This window comes from Protopterus annectens, chromosome 13.part0, assembly GCF_019279795.1.
Source record: "Protopterus annectens isolate FY-2018-M chromosome 13.part0, PAN1.0, whole genome shotgun sequence".
Lineage (NCBI taxonomy): Eukaryota > Metazoa > Chordata > Ceratodontiformes > Protopteridae > Protopterus > Protopterus annectens.
The window spans coordinates 702,478,824-702,504,052 of NC_056747.1; the positions used below are offsets into that span (position 1 = coordinate 702,478,824).

General features: G+C 38.8%; 1 protein-coding gene across 1 annotated transcript in view; it reads left to right on the top strand.

Moving 5' to 3' along the window:
• The first annotated feature begins 9,722 nt into the window (after window positions 1-9,722).
• Window positions 9,723-25,229, top strand: part of VTN (vitronectin) — a 100,170-nt gene continuing 84,663 nt past the window's right edge. The window contains exons 1-2 of the mRNA XM_044054393.1: window positions 9,723-9,957; window positions 24,756-24,875. Coding sequence (XP_043910328.1) covers window positions 9,837-9,957; window positions 24,756-24,875 — 241 coding nt within the window. The 5' untranslated portion in view covers window positions 9,723-9,836. The remainder of the gene's footprint in view (window positions 9,958-24,755; window positions 24,876-25,229) is intronic.

Below are 25,229 nucleotides of genomic sequence, written 5' to 3' on the forward strand. Positions count from 1 at the left end.
GAGCCCCATTCAACCATGATTTTGAGAGGGTGGAAGGGTGGCAAACTTAAAGACAGCCCCAGCTGAACTATACCTCTCAACTGTCTAGATTTTTGCAGAATGAATAGATTTTTACTTCTTATTTTTGGTTTGTTCCTCATAAAATCTGTGGTTTTCTGGAAAATAATTTAGGAATGAAGTCACTAAATAATGAGAGACATTGGGTTTCAGACTTCATACCCTTCAGAAAAATGCATGCTAAAGCAAGACCTGTTATTCTATCAATTGGCTAAGTTTATACAAGAGCAATTTTTAGTACTGTTTGTATGTTCCCCCAATATATTTAGCCTTTTTCCAGATTTCATGCATTAAGAGGTTGAGAGATACATGCAAATAAATCGCTTTATAGAATTGGTTATATCCATATGTCTCAACTGTTCCCAATTTTGGCTCAAAATGTTACTCTCTCCCTAATAATCCCTCCGCAAAATGGCAATTTTGGAAGAAAATGTGGAGGGTTTACAATGAATAAATAATTGTAATAATCAGAGTTGTAGATTACTTTTATTTCAGAAATGCATGTAGATTATCTTATTTTGTCAGCTGCTCAAGTTAACAGTACTAATATTAAAACAGTTTCTCTTCTTTGACAGGTTCTCAGCTGTCTTGTGTGGCCATTTTATATTTTTGCATCACATTTTTTGTCCATTTTTCATAAAATTGTGGTTTTCTGGCAAATTAGTGGCAAATCATTACAGACTGAAGTTAGAAAATAATGATAGACGTTGAGTATCAGATTTCATACCCTTCAGAAAATTCATACTAATGCAAGACCTACTATTCTATTATCTTTCTAAGTTTATAAGAGCAATATTTAAAAATTTTACTTATTTTTGGGCCTTTGTCCCACTTCTATTTATGGCTTTGTTCAGATTTCTTGCTCTGAGGTTGAGAGGTATGACAAATGTGTCAGGGCCATCACTGTCAGCCAGAGACATTTCAAATTGTGACATACTTGTTGCACCCCACTCCCCCATGTAGTGACTCTGTATGAGTCCAAGCAAGGCAAGGAGCAGTTATGCAGTGTAAGTGTGCAGAGTATCCCCCCATCCAAGGTAGACGCAAGTACTACAGTGGCTTTTCATCTGTCCTTGATTTTGCAGAATGTTTTGGTTTTCTGTCATATTTTTATACTGTTGATTTATGTTTCTTATTATTCAGAAAATGCATATTATTGCACTGCCTGTTGCTCTGTGTTTAAGTGGCACTGCTTTAATAACCATCAGGTAAGCTTGTCTGAGACTGTAAGATGCAAGTAAGCTTTAATAAGCATACTGTTAAAGAATTACCCACATTGAAAGCCTTTTTGTCATTGCCATGCAGAGAATATTTACATAACTAGATAACGTATAAGCCTTAGATGTTGAAATGCACATGACAGTATTTGTAATAAAGGACATGATTACAGTATTTTCAGAAGCTCATTACATTTCTTGGAGACTTGCAGTCATCTTTGCAGGCTTTACCCCTAAACTAAACAGAATGCTAATCTATCATGTGTGGTCCATAATCTGCGCAATAATCGTTTAAGCAATTTATCTTGAACTTGTTTCTTGTTTGTTGTTCATTTTTTACTTTGATCATGTTTTCCCCATGAAAAAAGTAGATAATTGTTGTCAGACAGCAGGTCTTCTTTGGATAAGAAACATTTTTACAAGTGGGGCTATCACAGAGATTGCTACTTTCAACATGTTACTTGGTACTTTTATAAAGCTGAATATAAATTATAATTAGAACTGCAGTGCAAGGAGAAGTGGCTTGAGTTGAGTGCTGCTTGTTTTTTATACTTGATTTTGACTGGCATTCCAGTAATGCATTTACAAAGTAATTCATTTTTTCATGCCTCACCACCTTTTTGTTTCCATCTTGATATTAAGTAAGCTGTCATATAAGCAATGCATTGAAATATTTTTTTCTTCTACACTTCACTTTGTCTTGATTAGACTCTCATAATGATGGTTTGACACCCAGGGCAGTGTATTTAATTAAAGTTCCAGTTTTTGTGCTTTTGAACATCCCTTTCTAGTTGGCCACACCCCTTCCCATTGGCTGCATCCATTCAGCTATCTCCTGCAGCCCCCCCCTCCACCTTTGATTTGAAGTCACCAACTGCCACTTAAAGCAGGTAAGATTCTACAAATGCTGCCTTAATTTTGATAATAAAATCAAAACATGTAATTTGCACTCACCAGATGTATGGACTGTCTTGCAAAATTATATTATTTTGGTAAGACATTTCCCACTTAGTGATCTGAAAAGAATCATCGTTTTCACCTTCACAGACTGAACACATCATCTTATTGAGTTCCACTAGAATAATTACTGTTCTTTATGCATTATGTCACTTTTCATAGGAGGCCATGCCTTTATAAATTCAACTTCCCATGAGTGGCTAGTCTTAAAGCTAGCTAAACTTGCTACAACCTTGAGGTACTATCTGTTGGACTGGAGTAGTCTTCCTTACACTAAACACCAAACTACTGTAAATCATCCATAGTAATGGTGTTTCAGGCAATTTTTCATAGGGTACACCTATATCCATGCATACATGGACACTAGCTATGCTTTTCCACATCCACATCTATAAAGTTTTAAAGCTATTTGCTGTCTTAGATTTCAGTGCTTCTGACTGAGAATGCATGTAGTAATAAATTATAAAGCCATCTAGGAGGCTGAGGGATTATGGCAGTAATAATGTATTAACTTTATATAAAATAGATTCATTTAGCTTTCTATTATACTGCTTTGTTATTTGAATCAGAGTTCCAGGTTTGAAGGCCCTATGTGGACATTTCTGTGTTGCACTTCATATTCATTCTGATTGGAGTGTTTATTCACAGGCCTGGCAGGAAGGTGGCCAGCAGAAGACCATCACCCATCCTGCAAACAAGAAGTAATACTGTATCACGTGACCTATCCTCCCAAACAAAAAAAGTGCACTATCAGCTGAAAAGTAGGCCTAAGCTCAGACTGTTTTCTTTGTGGGTGCCTGTCAAACATAATTTCATCAGTGACTTGCCTTTTATGTGTGTGCAATTGTGCAATCTCAAAATGGCATGAGGAAGCCAGTCACCTGATCTGGAACACTGATTATTGGCATTAATAGCGAAGCTGTTTACTTGTTTAATCGATAGGGCAGCATGCCTTTGAGGATGTGCACCTTACTGTTACCAGAAAAAAATGACCCTGACTGCTGATTAGGAAACTGCAGAAAATGTGTACTCTGTGGGAAGGATAAGGTTACTGCTGAAATTAAAGGTTAAATAAACTGGAACGATGATAAAACAGAAGAGACAGCTCTGAAACTAATGCACTACTTTCAGCTTTCTCAAAAGTACTTCATATTTCAGGGACAGCACACTAGTGAGACCATGAAACCTTTGGTTTTCATTCTATTTTCAGTGCTCTGTTCTTCTTTTGCTGCAGAAGGTAAGTGGGATTTTGTCTTCCAGCAGTGGTGAGTTTGCCGCTGGGCAAAGAGTGCCGTACTATTATTTACAGACCAGCGGGGGAGAAGAAACTGGGTTTATATAGGTGATGTCTGTTTGTTGCAATTCCAGATATAATATTCTATTGCTCTGTAAGCTACATCCCGGAAGAAAAAGGTGTGGCAATTCTTTTATATCACATTCCTGTCCCAAACATATCTTGTCTTGGTGTTGCAGCTTTCCTGCTTTAAAGGTTGTTTTTACATATTTAACAAGATCAAATGACATTCTGTTCTGTCTCTAGTGATGTTTATAAAATAGTATAATTTTGTTTCTAATATTTATATTAGAATCTTTTCTTGGATATATAGCTCCTTTTTTTAGCTATAAACAACTGAGTTAGTCTCCTTGTGTTCCAAAAAACCGGATTAGTATTATAATTATTGATTATCAATATGGATCTGGAAAGCATTCTAGATGGGATATGTGCCGATAGGGATGATATCGGAGTATTTGGCATTGATACCAGACCAGGCAGTAACCAGAATGGTTCTGAAATTGATCCTACTGATGGATGTAATATTGCTTTTAATAAACTGGGAAAGGGTTTGAAAAATCTAAGGGCCAATATATGGCATCTTAGGCTATTCAGAGCATATTTGAACAGAGAAATAGTACCTAGAGGCCTTAGAATTCGGATCCAACCCCTGGTTGGTAGGTTGGAGGGCACACTAACCAGGGAATGGAATTTAACTTTGCAATAGGTCTCATTAATGTTTGTTCATATTTTAACTTCGTATTATAAAAGGATGGTTGGTATCAATGTGTTAGAGGTGAAAACACTTTATGAAGAATGCAAGAAATATGAGGCTATACCACAGTATGCCACTTCTTTAAATAAGCTATCTAAGGAGCTGGCAATCTATGAAAAGCAAATATGGGAAAGAAAGATTAAGAAATTTAACAGAGACGTAACTGACTACCAAAGGGGTTGACCTTTTGAAGTATCGAGAACAGTTAGATTTTCAGAGACCAATAGAGCTGCCAGCATGAATACCACAAGAAAAAGACCTAGATCTATTCTTAAGAGAACGGAGAACCCATACACTAGTACATCAGGGGAGGAATCTTCCTTCACCGATAATGACAGTGTCAGTACTAGGGAATCACCCATTCGCAAGAGGTCCAACGCACAGCACCCTTTAGATAGGGTAGTAAGCGGCTTGGGGGCCACAAGCATAAACATGGGGGCAGGAATCAGTTCAGTGGAGGGCCTGTTGCAGACCATCTTGAAGTAACTAGGAATATTGTCCAGAATGTGTTAAACTTATCTGATGTATTACTAACTGATGAGCAAACTCTTTTATTGAATAAAGATCTTGGCTTTGTACCTGGATTCTTTGTGGATGAATATAGTATAGTCACTAATGTTTATCAATTTTGTCGCAGACTTAATCTCAGATTATTTTTGCAGATAACAATACTCAAAGATCTGATGAATTCAGGTTTCATAAATCCGACTTCCAACCACCAATGAATAAACGTGTTTTGATTTTCTTACAAGCAGTATTTAGGGATCTTCATTTTCCGAATAGAGAATCATCTATTTTGTGTCATAATCTTTCCTCTGAGGAAGCAGCTGCCTTGGAGCAACTTAAAAACAATCATGATATTATCATCTTACCAGCCGATAAAGGTGGGGCTGTGGTTGTTATGAATATGGATTACTATCTAAATGAGGGTAAGGGACAACTTTCAAACTCTAGATGCTATATGTCAATGTCCATAGATCCAACCCCCATCTTTAAAAAGGAGATTGATGTGTTATTAAGTCAGGCAGTTGACGAAGGTATTATTAATGTTACTACTAAGAGTCATCTTACCGTAGCAGATCCGCAGAAACAAATCTTATATTTATTACCCAAAATCCATAAGTCATTAACTCAGCCTCCAGGCAGACCAATTGTTTCTGGTATTGGATCTCTGACTGAACCTTTGTCAGTATTCTTGACCAAGTATTTGAAACCTTTATTGGTCTCAGTCAGAGCAAAGATCCAGGATACAATGCAATTTCTCAAAATTATATCAGATACACAATTGGAGCCTGGATGGCTGATGTGCACCCTGGACATAAAGGCCTTATATACTAGTATCCCCCATTGGGCTGGCCTACAAGCATTACAATTTTGGTTGGAGCATGCTGCTTTATATCCACCTGGCTTTAATACCTTATTGGTATGTTTGGCTGAGCATGTTTTAAACAAAAATGTATTTTACTTCCAGGGTAAATGTTATTGGCAATTGCAGGGTACAGCTATGGGGGCATCTTTTGCCCCCATATATGCAGATCTGTTTATGGCTTTCTTTGAGGAATGTATGATTTATGATCCACTTCATAATATTTGCCAGGTATAAATAGATATTTGGCGCAGATATCTGGACGATTGTTGGATGGTGTGGCGGGCGGATGTGATATATCTTCAGTAATTTTTGGAGTATCTAAATGATAATTTATGGGGTATTGAATTTACTCTTACATCACATCATGATAGTATCAACTTTTTAGATGTGACTGTGTATCGGAATGAGGATCATACCCTTAGTACAAAAGTAGTTCGTAAGTATCAACAATACAATAGCCTGCTTCGTGCATCTAGTATGCATCCCCGCCACACCATCCGCAATATTCCAAAATCACAATTTATGCGCATCAAAAGAATTAGTTCTTCCACACGGGAATTTGAACATGCCAGACAGGACTTATGTAATAGATTTTTGGATAGGGAATACATGGAGTCGGATATTGTACTTGCCAACAAGTGGAGTTGTGCTCAGGATAGAGATACATTGTTGGAATACAAACAGCATAGGCCAACACAAATGGGTGAAAATCTTAGATTTGTGACAACCTATGGACGTAATAAGAACGTCATTAGAAATGTAATTGATACACATTGGAACATACTTATGGCCAATGACCAACTTAGAGGATACCTGGGACTCAGATGTCAATTTTCTTACAGACGTGGGAGAACTTGAGGTGCGCACTTCTCACACTTTAAACATAAAGAGGGAGCAGTGTACAAACAATTGACAATGTTGGGGGATCAGTTATTGGGAATGTTTCCTTGTGGACATTGTGGGTCATGTCAATTCGTGAGTAAACTCAAACAATTTACCAGTGCTAACATGAGCAGGGTGTATGATCTTAAGGTGTTTGGTAATTGTGCTAGTAGCTGGATAATATATCTGGCCACATGTAAATGTTCTGCTTTTTATGTGGGCCAAACGTCCCGATCATTGAGAATACAGATGTCAGAACATAGAAGTGATGTCCATAACAAAAGGGAGATGAATGCCCTATATAGACATACCATCAAACATCCTAGTGCTGAATTTAGATTCATGGTAATAGACAGAATCATTGGTGATAGGAGTAATCAGTAAGGTTGACATACTATTCTTAATCATAAAGAGAAATATTGGATTATTAATTTAGGAGCATTATTTTCTCCTGGACTTAATGACCATTTATGAAGTATACCACAGATCATTGTTTCTTTTTTTATATATTCCTTATATATTCATTATATATTGCATTTATATACAGTATGTTTATAAACTTTTGTATGTACAAAAACCTTTTTGGTATATTGTGTAATTTTTACATTTATATGTAATATTTATATTATTTTTTGATTTACAATGTTGTCTCATTAATATTTAATTTATTTGTAGTATTTGGGTTGGACCACGCTTGTTATTGGTTGGGGGAGTGTATATATTATAATGCCATGTAATGTTTGTAAAATGCTTTTTCGCTGAAGAAGGCTGGTTAGCCGAAACCGGTCTGAATAAAGTATTCATGTTATAATCATTATTTAATAGTGCTTGGTGTACTCTATGCTGGCCACTGGTGTTTTTACTGTGAATGGTTTCCCGGTGCATTTTCCGTATGTGCAGAGCATTGGGTTTCTTCAGGTATGACAAATGTGTCAGGGCCATCACTGTCAGCCAGAGACATTTCAAATTGTGACATACTTGTTGCACCCCACTCCCCCATGTAGTGACTCTGGATGAGTCCAAGCAAGGCAAGGAGCAGTTATGCAGTGTAAGTGTGCAGAGTATCCCCCCATCCAAGGTAGACACAAGTACTACAGAGGCTTTTCATCTGTCCTTGATTTTGCAGAATGTTCTGGATTTCGGTCATATTTTTATACTGTTGATTTATGCTTCTTATAATTCAGAAAATGCATGTTATTGCAGTGCCTCTCTGTTTAAGTGGCACTGCTTTAATAACCATCAAGTAAGCTTGTCTGAGATTGTAAGATGCAAGTAAGCTTTAATAAGCATACTGTTAAAGAATTACTAACATTGAAAGCCTTTTTGTTGTTGCCATGCAGAGAATATTTACATAACATATAAGCCTTAGATATTGAAATGCACATGACAGTATTTGTAATAAATGACATGATTACAGTATTTTCAGAAGCTCATTACATTTGTTGGAGACTTGCAGTCATCTTTGCAGGCTTTACCAGTAAACTAAACAGAATGCCAATCTATCATGTGTGGTCCATAATCTGGGCAATAATCGTTTAAGCAATTTATCTTGAACTTGTTTCTTGTTTGTTGTTCATTTTTTACTTTGATCATGTTTCCCCATGAAACAAGTAGATAATTGTTGTCAGACAGCAGGTCTTCTTTGGATAAGAAACATTTTTACAAGTGGGGCTATCACAGAGATTGCTACTTTCAGCATGTTACTTGGTACTTTTATAAAGCTGAATATAAATTATAATTAGAACTGCAGTGCAATGAGAAGTGGCTTGAGTTGAGTGCTGCTTGTTTTTTATACTTGATTTTGACTGGCATTCCAGTAATGCATTTTAAAAAATTGTTTTTTTCATGCCTCACAACCTTTTTGTTTCCATCTAGATATTAAGTAAGCTGTCATGTAAGTAATGCATTGAAATATTTTTTTCTTCTACACTTCATTTTGTCTTGATTGGACTCTCATAATGATGGTTTGGCACCCAGGGCAGTGTATTTAATTAAAGTTCCAGTTTTTGTGCTTTTGAACATCCCTTTCTAGATGGCCACACCCCTTCCCATTGGCTGCATCCATTCAACTGTCTCCTGCAGCCCCCCCTTTTGATTTGAAGTCACCAGCTGCCACTGAAAGTAGGTAAGGATCTATAAATGTTTGCCTTCATTTTTGATAATAAAATGAAAACGTAATTTGCACTCACCAGATGTATGGACTGTCTTGCAAAATTATATTATTTTGGTAAGACATTTCCCACTTAGTGATCTGAAAAGAATCCTCGTTTTCACCTTCAGAGACTGAACACATCATCTTATTGAGTTCCACTAGAATAATTACTGTTCTTTATGCATTATGTCACTTTTCATGAGGCCATGCCTTTATAAATGCAACTTCCCACAAGTGGCTAGTCTTAAAGCTAGCTAAACTTGCTACAACCTTGAGGTACTATCTGTTGGACTGGAGTATTCTTCCTTACACTAAACACCAAACCACTGTAAATCATCTGTAGTAGTGGTGTTTCAGGCAATTTTTCATAGGGTACACCTATATCCATGCATACATGGACACAAGCTATGCTTTTCCACATCCACATCTATAAAGCTTTAAAGTTATTTGCTGTCTTAGATTTCAGTGCTTCTGACTGAGAATGCATGTAGTAATAAATTATAAAGCCATCTAGGAGGCTGAGGGATTATGGCAGTAATAATATATTAACTTTATATAAAATAGATTCATTTAGCTTTCTAGTATACTGCTTTGTTATTAGAATCAGAGTTCCAGGTTTGAAGGCTCTTGGTGAACATTTCTGTGTTGCACTTCATATTCATTCTGATTGGAGTGTTTATCCACAGGCCTGACAGGAAGGTGGCCAGCAGAAGACCATCACCCATCCTGCAAACAAGAAATAATACTGTATTACGTGACCTATCCTCCCAAACAAAAAAGTGCACTGTCAGCTGAAAAGAAGGCCTAAGCTCAGACTGTTTTCTTTGTGGGTGCCTGTCAAACATAATTTTATCAGTGACTTGCCTTTTATGTGTGTGCAATTGTGCAATCTCAAAATGTCATGAGGAAGCCAGTCACCTGATCTGGAACACTGATTATTGACATTAATAGCGAAGCTGTTTACTTGTTTAATCGATAGGGTAGCATGCCTTTGAGGATGTGCATCTTACTGTTACCAGAAAAAAAATGACCCCGACTGCTGATTAGGAAACTGCAGAAAATGTGTACTCTGTGGGAAGGATAAGATTACTGCTGAAATTAAAGGTTAAATAAACTGGAACGATGATAAAACAGAAGAGACAGCTCTGAAACTAATGCACTACTTTCAGCTTTCTCAAAAGTACTTCATATTTCAGGGACAGCACACTAGTGAGACCATGAAACCTTTGGTTTTCATTCTATTTTCAGTGCTCTGTTCTTCTTTTGCTGCAGAAGGTAAGTGGGATTTTGTCTTCCAGCAGTGGTGAGTTTGCAGCTGGGCAAAGAGTGCCGTACTATTATTTACAGACCAGTGGGGAAGAAACTTGTTTTATATAGGTGATGTCTGTTTGTTGCAATTCCAGATATAATATTCTATTGCTCTGTAAGCTACATCCCTGAAGAAAAAGGTGTGGCAATTCTTTTATATCACATTCCTGTCCCAAACATATCTTGCATTGGTGTTGCAGCTTTCCTGCTTTAAAGGTTGCTTTTGCACATTTAACAAAACCAAATGACATTCTTACATCATCTGAAACAGTTTTGAACACTTGTAGTTGTGCTTTCAGTTTCTCATGTGATTAACTCTACAAGTTTAAATCATCTACAAAAAGAAGATAAGTCTTTGCAGTTTGCTGTTTTCTGAGAGCCAATTTGTAGCCATAACCTAATCCAAGTAGACAGCTTAATGGTTTAAGGGCAAGACAAAACGATCAGCAGTGACAGATAATTTGTCCTTTGTGATGGCTTAACTGCAAAGTGATTTGCCACTGTTTCATGGTCGCTGTAATGTAATCGAAAAGTATAGGATATATCTTATACATTTTTAAGAACTCTTTTATCCATGAATATGGGATGCTCTTAAATGCTTTTTTGTAGTCTATCCATGCCATACTTAGATTCTACCCATTTTTACAGTTCTCCATTATGACTTTAACAATAAATGATGATTTGTTTCATATGACTTTTTTTTTCTTACCCTTTTGTACTACTGCCACAATTGAGTTTTCTCCTAAATGACTATAAACTCTGTCGGCATCAATTCCAGTGCATAGTTTATACATCATCGGAAGGCAAATTATTAGCCTATAGTTTTTAGGATAGCTTGTAGGTTCGCTCTTAGGAGCATTGTTTTCATGTTGTTAACCAGGCTGGTGTCTGTTTGGTGTGCGCATATAAATAGTTCTTACTCATGTAAAGATGTTAATACTTTTAGCCAGAAGTTAGGTACTGATTCTGGGCCTGGGGTTTTCCAGTTAGGAGCTTTTCTTAACTTTGTTTCAGTCTCACTGGCCATTACTTCATCCCATTTCACATCCTGTACTTTTGAACTCCTTATTCTTTCTTTTACTTCTTCTAACCATTTAACATCTTTCTTATGTTCTACAGGATCTTAGGATCATAGGCTCATAGAAGGTTACTAGGCTAATGGCCGTATACAAGCCTAGCCAAGTACAATCCCTGTGCCCAAGAAAATAAAGATATTAAGCAGAACTAAGTCAACAACTACTGCCCCTGTCCAGGAGGGACACAGGTGAAACTCCAGGGGTGAATTTACAGTTTCCCATCCAATCATCCAAATTATGCTTAAATAGGGTCAGAGAGGGGCTCTGTTTCACCTGAACTGAAAGTTTGCTCCAGAGGAGAGGTAACCTCTGTGAGACATATCTGTCTCTCCAGCAAGTCCTATTGATGTCACATACTAAGTTGAGTTCCCTAGAGCAAGTGCGACTTATACCATTTGATTTATGAATGTGCAGCATTTCCATTAGAGCAGAATCTGAGATTGCATTATATGGAAGGCAGAGGTCGCCTCTGAGTAGTCTATAAGACACAAAGTATAGTGACAGTGATTTCAGTGTGTCAACATATAACATATGCTGAATACCCTGAATTTTCTTTGTAAGAAACCTGTGAGGTCTTTCCAGTTGCTGCAGATGCCTGGTAAGGTACATACCAAAGGTAGCATTGTACTCTATTTCTGGCCTGATGAGTGAGGAGTACAGGGGTTATAACCTCTTTTTTTCTGGATGAAATGCCCTTACTTATGAGGTGGGTGATGTAGAAAGCCTTTCTTACCACTGTAGAGATGTGTAAGTTAAACAAAAGGTTGCTGTCAACCCTATGTGCCCAAATCTCTCACCACTGACTGCATGCTTAGGATGTTGTTATTAATGTGATAATATGCAAGAACATTTCCCTTGCTGAAGGGGATGATCATGCATTTTTTTGCATTGAGTTTTACCCTATGATTTTGGCACCAATCATTTGTCTGTGTAAGTCCCTCTTGTAGGATGTTGACATCATTTAGAGACTTGATGACTGCACCCAGTTTGCAGTCATCAGCAAACTTTGTCAGTCATAGGCCTTTTGTTTTAGCCTGTATATCTAAGAAGTAGGTTCCAAACAATGCAGGCCCCAGCACTGATTCTTGTGAAAGGCCACTGGTTATAGGTCTGCTGGTGAAGGTAGAGTCACCTATTTTGACTGTGTGCATTCTATTGGTGAGCCAGTTTGCAACCCACCTGACAATATACGGGTTGATCTCCAGCTGGGTGAGTTTATCAATGATGCCTGAGTGAATAGTGTCAAAGGCCTTGTCCAGGTCCAGGTAGGCCATATTCATGGATTTGCCTTCATCCAGCGCTTTGTTGACTGTCTCAAAGAAGTCCACCAAGTTCAAGAGACAGGATCTCCCTTACAATACTGGATACATGGTTATCAAAGGAGAGTTCATTGTTGAAATAAGTTCCCAGATCTCTGATTACAGGAGTTTTCCCAATGTAATTGTTAAAATGGAAGTCATGCTTGCTGAAGGATTAGATTACATAGTTTTTGGCATTTACATTTAATCCATGTTTTTCACACCAGCTATTGGTTTGGGAAGGGACCACTTGGGGGATTCTGGTGTCATATGGGGAGTTTGTAATGACATCAAGACATCAAGTTTACATTCCTCTGCAGTCTTAGTCATCCATAAAACCTTAGCATTTGCTTTAACCCCAAAGAAGTAAATGCCATAAAGGAGTGGCCCATTGAATCCTAGGATATACTTCTTTTGCCAAGTCTTTTAAAGCAGGAAGAGCCACCTACCCTAATGCCTTGAGTTCTATTTGAGAGCCAGTTTGCTATCTAACAAGTTAGTTAGGGATTAACATTTAGCTGGGAGTGTTTAGTTGTGATACCTGGGTGTGTGATGATGTAAAATGTCTGTGTGAGGCCTATATCTGCAGTGTGTACTAATCTGCCCTTGACAAATCTGAACTGGCTTGCATTGAGAGTTTGTAAGTTATTTATGTCCTTATTCATTAATTGAATAATGATCCTTTCCATATCCTTTCAGATGAATCTGGTCAGGCTTCTGTGTCTATAATTACCTGGGTCCATTGCTGTTCCACCTTTGTTCAAGGAGATAACTGCTGCTGTCCTCCATTCATATGACATAAAGCCTATTTGGCAGCTGACGTTAAATAACACCTGTAGGGGGTCTGACAAGTCATGTATCAGGCTGACCAGCAGGTAAACCAGAATGTTTTCCAGCACTACAGAAGTAGTGTTCTTGGCCTTGGATAGCACCTTGAGGACTTGTTCTTGGGATATTTAGGGGGATGTAGATGCAGGTTTATTATGTGGGATTATTGGAGAGAGAGGGAGTGAAATTTTAACAAAATTTGAACACTAGTAGATTGGCTATGATTCTGGGTCTCAGCAAATTACACCATTTACTATAAGCTTTACACAGTGCTGGGCATTATTTCTGAGATTTCTAACATAATTAAGGAAGGTTTTGTGGCTACCCTTCACCTGAATGGCTATTATTACTTCATATTAGACTTTAGTTGATTTTATCAGGGTCTGGAGTTCCTTGTTAGGTTTAACAAGAGTGTTATTGGCATCTATTCAGTCAAATTTATTTTTGCATGTAATGAGTTTTTTTTATAGAAGCTGTTTATAGTAGGGTTCCACACAGGGATTTATTTATAAACTTGGCATTGTATTTAATTTTGAGGTAGACAAATGTGTCTATACAGCTATTTACTTGTACATAGAATTTGGCAGAAAAGGATTCTGCATAAGCAGATGGGTTGTCAAGACAGAAAGGGATTTTTGCATTTAGCCAGGTCATCACTTTTTTTAGTAGATTAGCCATTACATACTCTCTTAATGATGAATATTGGAAGATGCTTGCAGCTTCAGTCTTAAGGTGAATATGATTGATTTGTGGTCTGATTTGACCAGAGAGGAAGATATAATTGGTGAGGAGCAAACCTGCCCCGTATTGGTAAGACTCAAGTCCAGGATTTTATCACCCCTGGTTGGGTTGTAGACGAACTGGTCTAGAGAGTTTGTATTTAAAGTCCAGAAATATCTGAGCATATATGTTTGAGGATTTGTAAGTCTCTCATTTAATGGATGGTAGTTGAAGTCAGCTAGTAGAATGGTGTTTGACTTAATGAATGAGAACTCCATACTGTTAGGTAGAAGGTATGGGTTGACCAGTACATAGAAGGGGTCCTATAGTTACCTATGATATGATAAGAATTTTTGTTAATACTAAATTGAATGTGGAGGAGTTCCAGGCCATTATTTTGTCTGAGTCTTTTGGAGGTGATTCTTTTAAGAATACGGACACTCCACTGCCTTAAGTGTCTTCAACTAATGCATTGGGCCTGAACTTGTGATAGGCGTTGAGACTCTGCACTGATGGAATGTTGTCATTGGTCTTAAACCATGTCTCTGTGAAGGTGCATATATAAGTGTTTTCCAGGGTAAGGAGTGCTTGTAGGGAGTGGAAGCTTTTGTTAAGTTTTCCAGTGTTTTGTTATTTTGGAAGCTTTAGAATACTGACAGAGCCTAAAAAGGAACTATGGGGGTTGACAAAAGGAGGGGGTGTATCCATATTCATAAAGGATACCCACACCTCCAGGTTGGTAGCAACGCACGAAGCTTCGGAAACCATCCAGGTGCAACTAACCATAGGCAAAACTGCTCTACAAATTGTAGCATGCTACAGGCCACCCTCTCAAACTCAGGAACCCCACACAGCCTTCCTGAAGACACTGGAGGGTATAAATGTATCTCCAAACACCATCATATTGGGTGACTTCAACTACCCGAATATAGACTAGGAACATTACTCAAGCCCTAACTTTCTAGCCCAACGGTTCCTGGAGTTCATAAATTCAAATGCCATGGAACAGCTAGTCACTGTTCCCACGAGAGGAGAAAATATACTAGATCTCATTGTCACAAACATGGGGACAAAATGCTCCACACCGAAGTATATGCCTCATTGGTGAGATCTGATCATAGACTAATCTCACTGGAAATCCACATAACACCCCCACCACAAACAAGAAAGAACATAGTGAACAACTTCTCTAAAGCAAACTTCACACTACTCAAGACTGGTGTGGTATCCTTCAAGGCCCCTGAGCCAGAGGAAACCACAACCCAAGCTGGAAGCCCTTACAAATGCCTTCTATGAACACCTCCAGGACTGCATGGATCAGGCAATCCCAAATAAAACCAAGACTCTTTCCACAAAGGGCAAACGTCCAGTCTGGTGGACCTCAGCCATTAACAAACTTTACAATAAGAGGAGAAAGCTATTACATGATAGAACAAAATACATAAAAGAAGTCACCCTGATCATTATTAGTAAAAAAATACGAGCACTCATAAAATCAACTAAGGCCAATTTTGAGAGAAAAATTGCCATGGATTCAAAGGACAATCATAAGGCCTTTTTCAGCTATGTTAGGAACCTGGGTGGAAACTCCCAGATATGCTCAGAATTAGTCCAAAATGATACAAAAATCAATGAACCCACAGACATTGCCAACATACTGGCAGACAGGTTCAGTGCAAACTTCACCCCCCTAAAGGAGAGATAACTATCCCAGCCGAGTGTAGCCTCCCGGACATCTCAAATGCGCAGGTGAAAGCTGCTCTCTCTAAAGCTAAAAACACAGCATCAATGGGACTGGATGGTGTCCCCGGCTGTGTGCTACATGAGCTAAATGAGGAATTAAACCCGCACATAAGGCAGCTGTTTAATCTCAGCCTTACCACAGGATACGTGCCCAAGGAGTGGCGTACAGCAACTGTGGTCCCACTCCACAAAGTCCACGCCTCTACGGACCCTGGTAATTACCGCCCCATAAGCTTAACAAGTCTAGTCTGCAAAGCTATGGAGAGGATCATAATGGAGCTCATAAACAAAGATATAGGGGACTTGCAGACATTGGACCCGACCCAGTTTGGCTTTGTCAAGGGAAGATCATGCCTTTTGAACTTGGTCGACTTCTTCGAAACAGTCACCAAGGCCATTGATGAGGGAAAGGCAGTCCATACAGCCTACCTTGACCTTGCAAAGGCTTTTACACAATACCCCACTCGGTATTGCAGAAAAACTTACCAGCTTAAATGTAAACCCATATGTCACAAGATGGGTTGCAAACTGGCTTAAGGACAGAACCCACAGGGTTAGAGTTGCTGGCGCTGTGTCAGACTCCAAGCCGGTCACAAGTGGTGTCCCACAGGGCTCGGTCCTTGGCCCTATTGTTTGGCATCTACTTCTCAGAAGTACAGGCCAACATGGGAGGACTTTGGCTGACAAAGTTTGCAGACGACTGCAAACTGGGCGCCATAGTGGAAAGTGCATCGGACACGGATATCCTTCAGAAGGGACTCACGGAAACAGATAGCTGGTGCCAGAGCCATGGCCTGAAGTTAAACGCCAAAAAATGTATAGTCATACCCTTCGGGAAAAACAAGGTAACCCCAAGCTACCATATAGGTGGCAATCCACTAAGCACAGAAGAGGTTATCAGGGACCTGGAGACTCAGGTTGACAGTGGCCTTTCTTTTGACACTCAGATTGCTAAAGTGGTTAGAAAGACCTTCTACATTGCCCACCTGATCATGAAGGGATTCACATCCAGATCTAGTGAGGTCATTGTTCCCCTGTACTCTTCACTTATCAGACCAATGATCGAGTACAATGCCCCATTCGGGATGTATCTCACCCGACATCTGCAGCAATTGGAGAGACCCCAAAAGTTCCTCACCAAAAGGATAAAGGGACTCCAAAATCTGTCATATGCTGCCAGATTGAAGAAACTCCAGCTCTATTCAGTCGCATACCGTCTGCTCAGAGGTGACATGTGCCTGACATACAAGGCCATGTCCAACCCGAATTAATGGACATGCTCCACCTCAAAAATCCAAATCCACCAAAACCACTAGAGCAAGCGACTTAAACCTTAGCACGGATATAAATAGGACGTGCTGGAGGGATATATTTATCACTCAGAGACTCCCTATGCTGTGGAATAAAATCCCAGTCCATGTGAGGCAGAGCACCTCGCTGACTCTGTTCAAGAGAAATCTAGACCTGTGGATGGGAGATCGTAGGTTTACCCCGGGAATCATATCTGTGTCACTGCTGGACAGAGGCACAACAAACTAATGGGCACAGTATTTTTTCATATAAGGGGTGGTGTAAGCCACAAAAATTTGGGCTAGGCTTATAAATGCCTTAGGGCAGATAGCCTAGTATAAACCTATGAACCTATGAACAAGGATTTAACCAAAATATGAAAGACTTGGAGGGATAGGTGAGGACCATCCCTTGCAAGGTTGATAGGACTGTCTACCATCTCCTTCCAAGCTGATATATACATTGTACCACTCAAATGACACCAGAAGCTAAGGCAATTGTTGAAATCAATAATCCTTTGTTCATATTGTGACATAATTTTTCATAATGGTAGAATATTGCTGAAGGCCGGCTTCATACCGGCCTCAGATACATATTCCAACATGCCCTGTGACAGCATCATATGTGTATGTGTAGTACAAGGATGTAGGTGCATGTGTGATGTGGTGAATCCTGGTACCTGATAAGCAACAGACCACAACACTCTTCTTGCACAGCCTGGTGAGAGGTGTATTGGTGTGTCGCACAATGGAGTCATTTATGATTTGGATACAGGATTGTGTGTAGGTTTGTGTTCTGAGCCTTTGAAATTAGTCAGTGTGACTCCTTGATGTATATTTTATGGTGGCTGCTGCTTGTGTTGTGTGTTTGTGAGACTAGTGACGGTACTTGCTTCTTAGATTACATTTAGGGGGGCTTTGTGGTTTAGATAGGTTACTTTTAACACCCTCAGCATATGTAGGTCTATATGTTTGGTCTGAGCTATGTGTGATTAGTTTAATGGTGTTGGGTGGTACTGACAACCTGCATGTTATTTATTGTGTGTTCGCGTATCAGCTTTGCCTCCATTATCATTATATAACTTACATGTCTCACTCACTATGTCAGTTGTTTACATAGTAGGTGGTGTTTCATGATTCCCATATCAACCAAGCTGTCTACAGAGATAGTTGGAAAGTGCAAGTCCATGGTTCAAGGTGCTTATTAATGTGCACTGGAAGGGAAGTAGTACTTTTGAGATTTGGAGTTAATTACTGGAAGTGCTATCTGTTTGGTATTAGAAATAATGCTGCTCTCAACACAGCTGCAGAAGTTAGGAATCAATGATCCTTTCCTCCTTCACTCACCAGAAACAAAACAGTGGCAGTAATCTCAAGTTGCTTTCTGAGAAGTAGTAGTAACACATATATTGCTGGGTTCAGTATACTTGCTATAGTATCCTCTTGGTAGATACCCTAGATAGAACCTGCAACAGCTGCACACAAGCAAAATTCAAAGTGCCCAAAAACCATGAAGAGGTTCACGCCAAAAATGTAACTAGACCAAAATGTAACTAGACCAAAATGTAACTAGACCAGTCAGTGAAGTCCCATACACATTACTCAGTCAGAGACCAGCTGGACTCAGTGCCTCTGTACCTTCTCTTACCAGGAGCACAGCAGTAGTGGTAATGTCATGTTGGCTCATAATAAGTAATTTTCTGTCTTTCTGTGACTGGTAATATCTAGGAAGGACAGGAAATAATGCAGCTCTCACCAGGGGCAAAACTAAAGCATTAATCCCAAGACAATTCATGAGAAGCAGTTTCTAGGCTCTCCGTTGATAGGTAGTCTAGACCTATATGTTACGGATATCAAAACTGAGATGTAAAAAAAGGATTAATATACTGAATGTTGTAGTTGCACTAAATGAGTGGGAATATCTGAAACTGAGGCTAAATCGAGATCCAAGATCTAAGAAGAAGGCCTTCCCAATTTGATCCTTCAGTGTCCAGTAAAATGTGTAGATGACATGAGACTAGGCAAAGCTTTCAATGACAAATTTACAGCAGGGGTGGGCAGCTCAAAAGTTACTAAGTTTAAAAGCACAAACAGGAAATGGGCAGGTGGCTGGGAAAAATCCAGTGCAATAGCACAACAGCAGTATACCTCTCAACTGTCCAGATTTTTACAGAATGTCCAGATTTTTTGACTCATATTTTTGGTCTGTTTCTCACAAAATTGTGGTTTACTGGAAAATCAATGGCAAATCATTGAGAAATGAAGTCAGAAAATAATGGCAGACATCTGAATTTCAGACTTCATATCCTTCAGAAGATTCATGCTAATGCAACACCTGTTATTCGATCAACTTTCTAAGTTTGTAAGAGCAATATTTAAAAAGTGTCCCTATTTTTGGGCCTTTGTCCCCCATTATTTGTGGCTTAGTCCAGATTTCTTGCTGTAAGAGGTTGAGAGGTATGAACTATGAACAGCACTAGTCTCACAGCACCTGCAGTTAAATAGAAATGCACCTAAATGGGTTTGAAATTTTGCCAGGTTCTCACTTAATGGCAGGAAGTTATCCTTAGAATAGTTCCTGAATACCCGGACAGCCTAGAAACTGCTTCTCATGAATTGTCCTGGGATTAATGCTTTAGTTTTGCTCCTGGTGAGAAGTGCACTATTTCCTGTCCTTCCTAGAGATTACCAGTCACAGAAAGACAGAAAATTACTTATTATGAGCCAACTTGGCATCCAACCCAATACCATATTCATGGGTGACTTTAATTGCCACACTATTACCTGGGAATCCTATACAACACCAAAACATGCATGCAAAGACTCCTGAATTTTGTAAGCACAAACTCCCTGAACCATATAGTCAATACACCAACAAGAGGTACAACCATACTGGATCTACTCCTCACTAATATGGGAGATTGCTGCACACCCCCTACCTGGTACGGTCAGACCACAATTTTTTATTTATTATTATTTTTTTTTATTTTACATTTGTTGACAGGGAAAGTTCGACTAGGACAGAGTCCATTTTCAGTGGAGGCCTGAGGAGGAATGCTCCAGAAATGGTCTCCTTTGAAGTAAAAATAAAACCTGGACCCCTAGCTAAACCTGGAATATTCAGGAACTATTCTAATGCTAACCTCCTGCTATTAAGTGAGAGCCTGGCAAACTTTCAAGCCCCCGTAAACCCTGAGAACACTTTTGCCTATGGAGAACTGTTCACAGAAACCCTGTACAAGCATGTTAATAGCTGCATAGAGTCAGCTGTACCCACCAGGAAGAAGTACAAAACTAACTCAAAAAACAAGCCACCCTGGAGGAATCACAAAATCAATTGGCTGTATAACAGGAGGAAGAAAATCATGGCAAAAATTAGGAGGTGCAGCACCCAGCAGAATAAAAGCACTCTCATCAAACTAAACAAACAACTCAGAGGGCAAATAAAGTCTACCAAAGCCACATTTGAGGTAAGTTTGGCCTCCCAAGCCAAGGACAACCACAAAGCATTCTTTAGATATGTCTACAATCTCAAAGGCAATACACAATTGTGTGCAGAGCTCATTGTAAATGGAGCCACCTATATTGTGCCTGAAGCTATAGCAAACCTCTTGGTTGATAAATTCAGCTCCAACATTATCCCTCTCTCCCCATCAACCTTCCCTCAGGAAATATCATGAAATATAACTTCCCCTACTATCACTAGGGAACAGGTCCTTAATGTTTTCTCTAAGACCAAGAACAGTGCATCAATGGGCTCAGACAATATCCCAGGATGCCTTCTAAATAGTATGAAACATGACCTATCAGGGCCTCTGGAATTACTATTTAACTGTAGCCTCAAAACAGGCTTCGTGCCTCATGAATGGAGAAAGGCAACAATCATTCCTCTGCACAAAGGTGAGCCATCTACAGACCCTGGAAACTACAGACCCATAAGTATCACTAGTCTTATATGTAAAGCCATGGAAAGAATTATCATGGAGATGATCAATAGAGATATAGTAAACTTACAGATACTGGGCCCAACCTAGTTTGGTTTTGTCAAGGGAAGATCATGTCTACTCAACCTGGTGGACTTCTTTGAGAAGGTCACCAAAGCAATGGATGAGGGCAAAGTCATTCACACTGCCTACCTTGACCTGGCCAAGGCATTTGACACAATACCCCACTCGGGTATCATTGAGAAACTCATGAGGTTAGGTACAAACCCATATGTCATCCACTGGATAGCCAGCTGACAGACAGAGAAGACCCAGGAAGTTTGAATTGGGGAGTCCACCTCTACAAAGAGGCCAGCCACAAGTGGAGTCCCTCTGGGATCAGTCCTTGGACTGTTTCTTTTTGGCATTTACTTCTCAGAAGTCAAGGCCAAAGTCAGTGGTCTCTGGCTGACTAAATTTGCAGATAATTGCAAATTAGGAGCTGTCATTGAATCTCACACTGACACAAGTGTTCTCCAGGATGGGCTGACACAGACAAACAACTGGTGTCAGAGCCATGGACTAAAACTAGATGCCAAGAAATGCATAATAGTATCCTTTAGGAAGTCATCCATCCTTGGTAGCTATCATATTGACAGCACACCCCTTAGAGCTGACCCAGTAATCAGGGACTTAGTGACACACATAGATAGTAATCTAGCCTTTGACCATCATGTGTCTACATTGGTGAGGAAATCATTTTGTGTTGCACAACTTATAAACACAGGTATAGCATCTAAGTCCAAGGAAGTAATTTTTCCACTGTATTCAGCATTCATCAGACCTATCATTAAGTATAATGCCCCCTTTGGTATGTACTTAACCAGGCATAGCCAACAACTGGAATGTCCACAGAGGTTCCTCACTAAAAGAATACAGGGCATCAGTAATATGTCATACAGAGACCACCTCAAGGCCATATCCTTGTATTCTGTCTCCTACAGGCTTTTGATGGGATATCTATGCCTGGCATACACAACATTGTCAGACCCCACTCTGATGGGCCTCCTGCATATCCACAAAACAAACAGTACTAGAATTACCCATTCTAAAGACTTAAACTTTGCCTGTGGTATAAATAGGACCTTCTGGAGAGATAGGTATGTATCCCAGAGACAACCCTATCTATGGAACAAGCTCTCCATCCAGGGGAAGCAGAGTTCCTCCCTAACCCAATTCAAGTGCAACTTGGACAATTGGATGGGAAATGGGAACTCATCCCTGGTTTGGCACCTATGTCTCTAATGGACAGAGGTAACCTGTAAATGGTTCATCTCCCAGACCAATGCTTACACTTATCAAGGGTATCAGAACTTGTAAGAGATTTGGGATGCATGGCTAGGCTTGAAAAGACCCTTGTGGTCGTTAGCCTAGTAAACTAACATATGAACCTATCAACCTATAAATACCCTAAATAAGAAACTCTGCTTCTTAGTTTCCCATTGAGTAGCTAGATGTAATTCCTTTTCAATCAGTGAATGAAAAAGGAATATTTTCTAACTGACCCTAGCTAAAAACTTTTACAATTGCAAGAAAGAAAAAAAAAACTTTAATGTGAAATAAAATTTAAAATAAAAAAATAAAATAAACTGTAAAATATCAAGAACAAATATCATCCAGTTTTGTGGCTGATAAAACAATCGTTTCATAGCAGTTCTTCAATGAGCTCCACTTTTAATCAGCAGGGTTGAATCAGCCATCATAAAACAAAGAAATCTAATGAATATGAGAGAGTACAGCACACCCCCAAATGTAATGTCTTCTCTGGTACGGACAGATCATAAAAATGGTCTGATTTGAAGTAAAAATAAAACCTGGAACCCCAGCTAACCATGGAATATTCAGGAACTACTCTAAGGCTAACTTCCTACTGTTAGATGATAACCCTGCAGCATTTCAAGGCACCATAAACCCTGAGAATGCTGCTGCCTATGTGGAACCTTTCAAAGTGCCCCATACAAACATGTTAATAGCTGCATAGAGGCAGCTGTACCCACCAGGAAGAAGTACAGAACTAACTCAAAAAACAAGCCACCCTGGTGGAATCACAACATCAAAAGACTGTATAACAGGAGGAAGAAAATCAAGGAAAAATTAGAAGGTGCAGCACCCAGCAGGATAAAAGCACTGTCATCAAACTAAGCAAACATAAATACATGTTAAGGCATTGGGAAACATTGGTAAAGTTGAAACGTTATACAATGCAAACTAAACTTAGATTTTATTAAATAAAAATATAAATGCTCATATAAAACATATGTTACCAGTAGAAAATAGATCTGTCAATCCTCAAGTGCAAATCTCCCAGTTTGATTTTGAAAAAGCTTGAGAAATTGAGAAAAGGGAGTTATCAGAAGTATCATCTAAAGCAGTACTATTACTATGAACTAGGAAGAAAGAGTTTATTTAATTCGGTTACAGGCTTATAATGTCAAATATATGAAAGTAGAAAAGCAAAGGGTATGGTTATTTTGAACAATGCAGATTACATCAGAGCATTTTTCTGAAATATTATCAGTCGGAAAAGATTACAGAGATGGCAACCAGCGGCACACATGGATCACAACAGATAATAAGAAACTTAAAGCTGTTCTGGTACAAGGTATGATAGAGAAACAATATTTGCAATTTCATTTCTTCCTCAAATCTTATAGTCAGAATTGTTTTGGAATTTAGAAGGTTCACAAAAATTATATTAAGCCATGGTTTGCCCAGTAACTAGTGCTGAGTGGTATAAAAAATCACTTTCTCAATTTTTAGATACAATATTAGGACCTTTTGTAACAAACATAGATTCGTACATCAAGGACACTTGATTTTCTGAGTAAGTTCCATTGGTTGAACAAGAGTTCTTTGACAAAAAATTAACCTTAATTACTTTATTATATACCTACATACCACAAAAAACTTACTGCTATAATTGTAAGGAGTTACCTGCAAAAAATTGAGTTGGTTTACAAAGATGTTGTATTTCTTGTGTTTTATTAAAAATGGTATTAGAGGAGAAAACTTGTGTGGATTCACTAGAATGCTATACACTTTCTCAGTTCTTTTTAACATTCTGGAAGCCCGATATTCAAAGACACCATGAGCATTTTGTATTTCATCCATAAATATGTCTGTAATGTAGAAGGAGAATATATAAGGCCCACTTGGTCATCAGCCATAGAAACCAGTAACTTGGCAAATAAAAACTAGAACTGTACCCAGAAGATTTTGTTGAATAATAATCTAATAAAAATCTAAAAATCTTCAACAGCTGGCATGAGGAAAAAAGAACAAGAGTGGCAGGTGTTGTTACATATGCAGGCTCCACCTAGGTTGACTGAAACCATTAGTCTGAAGACTTTGCTGAAGTTTTCTCAAAACATACTTTGGTGGATCTGGTTTATTAATTAAGGAATAGTATGTCCTCCCCGCGGTCGAGTGACATTTAAAGACATGCAGGTAGGTAGGTGCATACGTGAATGGGTGTGCCTTCTTTGAAGGTTGGGTGTTGGCTGGCAACTTGGCACCTTAATAATCCACTGCCAATCATTAGCGGACTGGAGTTCCGATGTGGCGACCCCTAACTGGGAAAAGCCGAAAGACTATTTTATCACTCATTGCATTTTATTCCAATTAAGTCTTTAATAAAAGGAAAGCAAACATGTTCAGCAATTTTTAAGATGTAACATCAGTGACCTATTATAGGTTTTTAGTTTTTTTATTAAGTAATTATCCCACAAGTCTTCTGGAAAGAGTATTTTTAATATTAGTAATATGGATAAACATACTGCAAGACAGAAACTTGTGTAAAAAATTTACTTTTATTAATTTTTGTTTCAGATTCATGTGTTGGGAGATGTCTGCGTGGATTTGACAAAACAAAGAAATGCCAGTGTGAACCAATGTGTGCTTATTATGAGAGTTGCTGTGCAGACTATCATACCATCTGCAAAACTAAGGGTAAGTTACAGTATTAGGACCCTACATCAGAAAACACTATAGCAGGGCACACTTCCCAGTCAAACACTGACTGACTGACTGAAGCACAATTGTATGGTCTGTAGAACTTCTAATCTGAGTTCACGTGTCAAGTAATTTGACAATTGGCATTTTCTTATAAAAGTGGTAGAACATTGTTGAGATGTTATAATTGTATAGCAAAGTGAGAGAGCAGAATATAACCATTAAAGGCATCATGTTATAGACCTAAGTTTGAATCCTAGCCATCTCAGTTCATTTATGCTATGGCACTGAACATGTCATTTAATTTACTTTTAAAAGAAAAAAAACAAAGACACAAAGAATGAAGGAAAG